The following is an 8,055-nucleotide window of genomic DNA, read 5'->3' on the forward strand; positions in this document are numbered from 1 at the left end:
GGGTCTTTATTTCTTTCACTGACCCTCCACTTTTTCAAGCATACTATCTCTCTTCATGTGAGCATGAGGCCGTGTAAACAAGGGAGTTGTTGGAAAACCTAGTAAAGTCAATAGTCTTACCATCCTGATAGGCTTAAAAATTAGTCAATTTTAAGGCCAAGAGGGGATCTTACGACCATCAGGAAGAAAGAAGCAGGATCTTTGTGCTGGGAACCTCCTAGACCCAGAGAGTTTCTCACAAACAATTGAGAAGACTATGTCCTGGATCAGGCACACCTTAGTCTCCAGACTGACATTGCTGCTTTTTAAGCACTCTCTAGAGTCCCTGACAACCAGTGTTACTAAAGCAACCCATCTTTTGATTTTCTGAGTGCTGGTGCCAAGGGTGTTGATTGTGGATCCAAGCAAGGTGAAATTGTTAAAAACCACAATGATTTCTCCACCTTCCATGAATGCTGCCAATTGGCTCGGTGATGAGGTTTGTTGTTTCTTGATGTTGAGCTACAATCCATATTGAAGACTGCACTGACCCTTCTGTAGCAAATCCCTCAAATCCTCCTCAGTTTCTGCAAAACAATTGTGAGTTGCCATCGAATTGACTCCAACTCTATGAAGGACAAAATGAAACCCTCCCTGGTCCTGTGTCATCCTCAACACTCTTTTGTTGGATTTAAGCCCATTGTTATGATTCTTTGGGAAACCCTTCAGTTGGAAAGTTTTAAAGGTGAATTGGTTAGAAAAACACATTCTGACAATGTGGATGTTCTAGAGATGGCTAGTCACAAAAAGCAGCCAGTCATGACTAAAAGACATAAAAACTTGTGCACAAATTGTTATGAGTTGGACTGGATTTCCCCCCAAATAGGTATCAACATTTTGACCATTTGCTGTTAGGATTTAATCACAAGATTGAATCACCTGGGCTGCTTGTCATTTGTCATTGAGTTGATTCTTTTTTAAATTTTTAAAAATTTTATTTTATTAATTTTAATGAACATTTACAGAGATTTTGGATTTCCATTCATTCATTGTTGCACTATTTTCTCACCCCCCCCCAGTTCATTCCTCTCGTTTTTCCCCTTGAAAGTCTGTTTTAATTGTCCCATTGCCACAGTCCTTGTCAAAACCAGTTCTGATTAATCTCCTTTGTCAGTGTGTCCTTTGCCATGCCCTATCACTTCTTCCTGAGAGAGATTTCACCCTGATTCATGAGGAAAAGGGGACAGCATATTCTCTTAGCTATTTCCTGCTGAAAAGGGACGCTGTAGGTTTCGATGAAGATCTCCTCTCACTACTCTAAAGGGCCCCTTTGGCAATAGGAAACACATAGACTATTGTGGAGATTCAGGATGGATAGTGAAGAGATTGAGATTGTTCACAGCTTTAGTTTGCTTGGCTCCACAGTCAACACTCTCGGCACCAGTAGCCAGGGAATTAAAAGGTGTATTGCCATGGGAAAGTCTGCTATTAGGGACCTCTCCAAAGTACTGAAGAGCAATGGTATCTCTCTGGAGACTAAGGTGCATCTGATACAGGCCATGGTCTTTGCAATCACTTGTTATGCATCAGAGAGTTGGACAATGACCAAGGAGGATAGAAGGAGAATTGATGCCTTTGAGCTGTGGTGCTGGAGAAGAGTATTGAGAGTATCATGGACTGCCAAGAAAACAAACAGATTCATCCTGGAAAGGGTTAAGCCGGGTGGCTCCCTGGAGGCAAGGATTCTGAGGCTCCGTCTAACATACTTTGGACATGTTGTAAGGAGAGACCGGTCCTTGGAGAAGGACATCATGTTTGGGAGGGTGGAGGGACAGCGCAGGAGGGGAAGGCCCTCTATGAGGTGGATTGATTCAGTAACTGGGGTAATCGGGATGGGAGTGTCAGAGACAATGCGATTGGCACAGGACAGAGCAAAGTTTAGGGCTATTGTACATAGGGTCACTATGAGTTGCAAGTGACTTGACGGCACATCACAACAGCAACAATTGTAGAAATTTATTTTTGGAATTTAGATGCACTGTTATCAATTGTGCTTATGCATACATGTTCATATCCTTGAAGATGCGTCATGGAACTGTTGCAGCCAGAAGACACAAATTTAACTAACAAGTTAAAAGTACATGGGTCAAAAGTTAAAAGCAATAGTATTCCAAGTAGAGTTTCTAACAGTGGCACAAATCAAGTTACGGAGGGAAGGTAGTACTTTCTTCGGGGTAAGAGGAAGGTAGTTCTTAAAATAAAAAGCTTATTTACTAGCACTTTGTCTATTATAGTATAAAGGTTAGGAACCACAAGATGTAGAGGCTCAACTATGTCATTTCTTGTTCTTAAGTCCTGGATCAAATTCCATCTACCGCTGGGTTGTTTTACAGCTTGGAAGTCTGCTTACAAGGCAGAGGTGAAGTAAGGAACTATTTATGAGGTTTTCCATCAACTCCAACAACTAAGAAATAGTGAGAATAGTTGGTACCTCAGAAGGCTTTTAGCACCAAATAATAGGCTCTTGTGTCCAGGAGAAAATGAATATACTTACCAGTAATGTTAATGCTCACCCATGGCTCTTCTGGGAGGATCTGAATCTTTGAAGTATCCTCCTTTGTTTCCACACTGAGTTGATTCTAATCAATGATGACCCCATGAGTGTCCCAGTAGGACTTCTCTACGGGATTTTCAAGGTTGTTATCTTTCAGAAACATATGGGCAAAACATTGCGGGTTTGAACTATCCACCTTTCAGCTTCTAGCCAAGTGCTTAACTGCTTTACTCAAGGGCTTCAGAATCATCTGTCCTTCAGCAGAGCAGATAATGGTCCATAAGGCAGTCAAACCAACCAATCTGTTGGTATCACACCAGAGTGGGGTGACTTCTAAAGCTAATGACTTTTGAGCTGTTGGGGGTGGGGAAGCAGATTGATATAGAGGCACACTCACACCAGAGGAGGCAGACAGCATAAGAGGGTCATCTACAAGACAAGGAACCAAGAAACACCCAAGACTAAATGGGTAGGAATCAGTGCTGCCACAGAAGGCAACACTGTAGACAATCAGTGTCCCCTACAAGAAAGGAATCAGACCTGCTCTGATTGGATTTTCAGTATCCAGAGCTCTGAGACAATGAATTTCTGTTCTTTGAAAATACCCATTTATTAGACTTGAGTTACAGCAGCCCCAGGAAAATAAGACACCAACATTCACTGCAGCAGTTGTTTTTAGCTGAAACAATGAAAATATCAATAAATGAATGGATAAACACAATGTGATCCATCCTGGAACATTTCTTAGTCTTTAAAAGAAACGAGACATTGGGTCTTTCGACAATGTCAAAGAACCTCAAAAACATTATGCTCAGGAAGAGAAATCAGGCACAAAAGACTAAGTGTTGTGTGTATTATTCCATTGCTATGAAATATTCAGAACAGGCAAATCCATAGAGACAGAAAGCCAATCAGTGGCTGTCAGGGGCTGGGAGCAGGGGTGGGGGTGGGGAGGGATTAATTGTACAGTATTCAGCCTTTCATATCTGACTTCTTTTTCTCAGCATGTTTCCTTTTGTGTTTGTTACTTGTAATAATACCTAAGCTGAGAAATAAATCACGTGTCATGAAATGAACTTTTTTTTTTAAATGAAGAAACATCAACTATTTTATTTTCCTGTGGGCACTGTTTTCTATTGCACCAACTTCATTTCAAATTAAACAAAAAATGTTTAGAACTGGATCACTTGGCCCTTTCTCTTCTTATTGCCTCCCAGTTCAAAATGCTTGCATCTCTTAATGGCTAGCATCCTCTTGGACCTGCAGTTAGGCTCAACACATTCAAGCCTCAGCACAATCTTCTTTGTGGTTTTGGCCTTCTTCCCGAAAATGGGCTTTGTCTGCCCGCCATAGCCACTCTGCTTCCGATAGTAGCGCCTCTTGCCTTGAGAGTACAGGGAATCCTTTCCCTTCTTGTACTGGGTCACTTTGTGCGGTTGATGCTTGCCACACTTCTTACAGAAAGTCCTTTGGGTTTTGGGTATGTTGACCATCTCTGCAGCAGAGTTGTCGACGCTGTGTAAACTAGAACTTGAGAGTGCGTGCTCCTCACCTCGCTCCGATCGTGCCTAATCGGAAAGAGAGGGAAATACATTTTTTAAAATGTGTGACTCAGGATAAATACGCTTAACACCACTGTTATGAAGCAGGACTGACATGGGAGGTTGGAAGAAGAACAGGATAAAAGAGAATAGACAAGGAACACTGTATTGGAACAGATGAGGGAGAGAATATGATTAAAGGAATATATGATTAGGCATTATATCTAAGACAACCATAGAGAATAAGAGGTACATTGCAGAAAGGACTGGGGGTGGGGAAAGGGAAGAAGGGGTGGAGGGAGGAAATTGTGGAACAATGAATGATTTTTTTTAAAAAAAGAAAGTGTACAGGGGAGGGAGAAGGAAGTCAGAGAGAGCAAAATGTGCAATAATGAATAAATAAATGAAAATTCAACTTTTCTGTAAAATTTTGTTTAAAATCACAATTAAAACTATACAAAAAAAGAAAGTGCATCATTCACTGGTCTTTATTTTGCTCACAAAGTTTCACAAGCATCACTACTACCAAACCTAGAACACTCTAATCATTCCAAAAAGCAAAGTCCACACCCACTAGCAGTCTCCCCCTTCTCCTAAGCTCTAGACAACCACTAATCTCCTTTGGTTCTTCACTGATTTGCCAACACTAGACGTCACACATCAACAGAAGTACACACTATGTGCATGACCTTTCGTTTCTGGTGTCTTTCAATCAACATGATGTTTTTCCAGGTTCATATGTGTTGTAGCATGGATTAGAGCTTAATTTCTCTTCATAGTTGAGAAATACTCCATTGTGTGGGCAGACCACAATTGTGTTTATCCTTTCACCTGCTGATGGACACTTGGGATCTTGCCACCCTTTAGCTCTTACGAACAGTGCTGTTATAGACATTTGGAGCACAAGGCTCTGTCCACATTCCTAGATTCAGGGTTAACTCATCTCATCTCCTGGGCAGTGGCATGGCTATTGTACACTGTGTGCGGGCACTTCGTTCTCAGTTCCTTTTAATGGAAAATTCCTGAAAGAATCCCCATATACCCAGAGAGGTGTGAATTCTCTGACCCCAGGTTCCTTCAGCCTGCTGCCTGGAGAGAACCCCACTGCCTTCAGGCAGCATCCAGCCATGGGGGTGCACTTCTCTTGACCCCATCACCCTGGGATCCAGCCAATCTGGCTAGAGTGCATGGGACTCCAAAGGTGTCTGGTCATGAAAACAAATGTTTGAGCAAGGAACTGAAGTCAGTAAGCACGATGCACTTTTGTGCAGAGTGGTGGGTTGGTCCCTGGGTGTTAACATGTGATTGTAGCTGGCCCCTTGAGGATACAAAGCTGCTGTTTGTTTTCTGGGGTGGCCCCTTCTTCCAGATAGTCTACAATCTGCTGGCTCCCCACACCCTCCCTTCACCTGGGGCCTACTTTCACTTTATTCAAGTATCAGCTGTCTCGTGACTTTTCCCCTAAATCAAGCAAGTGCTGATTATCCCCAAGTAACCTGCTGTCACCTTGGTGATGCCCTCTCCCCTTAAAGAGAATGTCTTTCTTGGTCCCAGGACCCATACAGCCTCACATTCTGGGGCCTAGAATTAACAGAAAGGGAAACTGAGTGCCGGGAGAGGCTCCAAGTGTTCAGGCATCATTGATATATGACAAAGAGGGGATCCAAACCCTGCTCTGCTTGGCTTTTAATTCTAGAGTGTTGGGGAAGATGGTGTGGGAGAGAGAAGAAGGGATAGGGGATTTGTGTATTAGTCAGGGTCTGTGTATTTGTCTTATGGACTGCTGTAACAAATTACAGAGCTTGTCTAGTGGCCCAAAAGGCCTTCCTGCCTTAGTCTGTTAATACTACAGTGGAGGTTGTTCATAAACAGAAATTTATCCTGCCTTGGAGGAGGTGTAACCAGGAAGCTTCTTAAATGCAAGGATGGTGAAAATTTGTCTCATATACTTTAAGCATATTATTAGGAGGGGAAAGGCCTTGAAGAAAAACATCATGCTGGGAAAAGTAAAAAATATTGTGCTGGGAAAATCAAAGGGTCTGTGAAAGAGAGCAAGAGACTCTCCACATGATGGATTGACACAGTGACTGTAACATAGGCGTACATATGTTGAGGATTGTGGAGATGGTGCAGAACAGGGAGGGCCACAGTTCTATCATTGTTCATAGGATCTCTATAAGTTATAGTCAGCTTGATGGCTCCAAACAACACAAAACCAGTTTAGGAAGCTAGAAGTTCAATTCCAGAACACAGAAAAAGGGGAAGATTTTTCCCCTCGGTCAGGTCTGAGGGAAGGTCTTTGTCTCCTTTGAACAACTCTAGGCCCTTGGTGTCTTCCATATGTCTTCACGTCAATTTTTCTCCTAAGTCTAGGAGGTTCTCAGCACAGGGACCCCAGAGTACGAAAGATGCATTCCTAGCTCATCTCTCTTTGTGGTAGCAGGTATCTCTCATATGCTTGCTTGTTTCATCTATTTGACATCTCAGAAGAAATGGACTTACGATACAACCTCAACCTGTGGACGATGTTCTGTCAATTTCACATAACTGCATCTCACCCTTTCCAATTAACATCACAGAGAATTTACAACTCATGAGAATTACATCTGATGTCAAAATGGAGGACTATCACATAAAACTGAATGTCACAGCCTACTCAACTCGACACATATTTTGGAAGCACACATTTCAACCTATAACTTTAGTTCGAATCCACTCTGTGGTGCTGTGGAAGAAAGGCCTGGCAATCAGCTTCAATAAGAGTGAAAACCAAGAAAATACCACGGAGCTCAACTCTACTTTGAAACACATGGATTTGAAATAGACTCTATGTCTGCTAACAATGAAATGGGAGACTTACAAGTAAAGAAACTTATTTATTTATTGCAAATACCTTTTATAGGAAACATAAACACAGGCTATACACATGGATTTCACCTGATGGTATGCATAGGAATCAAATAGATTACCTTTGTGGAAAGACTCACTCACTGGAGAAGCTCAATATCAGCTGTGAAAACCAGGCCAGGTGCTGATTGTGGGACAGACCATCAACTACTCATACGCAAGTTCAAGCTGAAGTTGAGCAAAATTAAATTAAATCCACGGGAACCAAAAATTTGACCTTAATTCTTTCCCACTCAAATTTCAAAACCATCTCAGGAACAGGTTTGAGGCCTTAACCACCAATGAGCGTAGACCAAATGAGATCTGGGAGGATATCAAGAAAATTGTCCATGAAGAATGCAAAAGATCATTACAAAGGCTGAAGAAGAAGAAAAGACCAAGTTGGATGTCAGATGAGACTCTGAATATTGCATTAGAGAACCGAGAAGCCAAAGCTAAAGGAAGAAACCAAGAAATCAAAGAGCTAAACAGAAAATTTTAAAAGGCAGCTCAGGACGACAAAGCAAGATACTACAATGAAATGTGCAGAGAGCTGGAGTCAGAAAATCTAAAGGACCGAACTCGTTCAGTGTTTCTTAAGCTGAAGAAGTTGAAAAACAAATTCAAGCCATGGGTGGCAATACTTAAGGAAACTTTGGGTAGAATATGAAATGATCCAGGAAGAAATACAAGAATATGGAAGGAGTACACAGAGTCACGGTATCAGAAGTAATTGGCTGACACAGAAGAATTTCATGAAATAACATATGGGCAAGATTCTGTGGTGGTGAAGGAGAAAGTTCAAGTTGCTCTGAAGGAACTGGCACAAAACAAGGCTCCAGGAGTTGACAGCATAACAATTGACATATTTCAACAAAGAGACGCTGCTCTGGATGTGTTCACTAAGTTGTGCCAAGAAATCTGGAGGACAGCCAGCTTGTCAACTGACTGGAAAAGATCGATGTTTGTTCCCATTCCAAAGAAAGGTGCCCCAACAGAGTGTGGAAATTACAGAACAATATCATTAATATCCTATGCGAGCAAGACTGCTGAAAATTATCCAAAAATGATTGGAACAATATGTCAACAAAAACT

The 8,055-nt window shown here is 41.8% G+C and overlaps 1 protein-coding gene across 1 annotated transcript in view; it reads right to left on the reverse strand.

Annotated features, from left to right (window-relative positions):
- Window positions 1–3,705: 3,705 nt before the first annotated feature.
- SLC5A5 (solute carrier family 5 (sodium/iodide cotransporter), member 5) overlaps window positions 3,706–8,055 on the reverse strand; it is a 46,771-nt gene continuing 42,421 nt past the window's right edge. The window contains exons 13-14 of the mRNA XM_006898308.1: window positions 5,646–5,655; window positions 3,706–4,101 (exon numbers count right to left, since the gene is read on the reverse strand). Coding sequence (XP_006898370.1) covers window positions 3,706–4,101; window positions 5,646–5,655 — 406 coding nt within the window. The remainder of the gene's footprint in view (window positions 4,102–5,645; window positions 5,656–8,055) is intronic.

Source organism: Elephantulus edwardii, unplaced genomic scaffold (genome assembly GCF_000299155.1).
Source record: "Elephantulus edwardii isolate Elephantulus edwardi_28Jun2011 unplaced genomic scaffold, EleEdw1.0 scaffold00226, whole genome shotgun sequence".
In the NCBI taxonomy this organism is placed as follows: domain Eukaryota; kingdom Metazoa; phylum Chordata; class Mammalia; order Macroscelidea; family Macroscelididae; genus Elephantulus; species Elephantulus edwardii.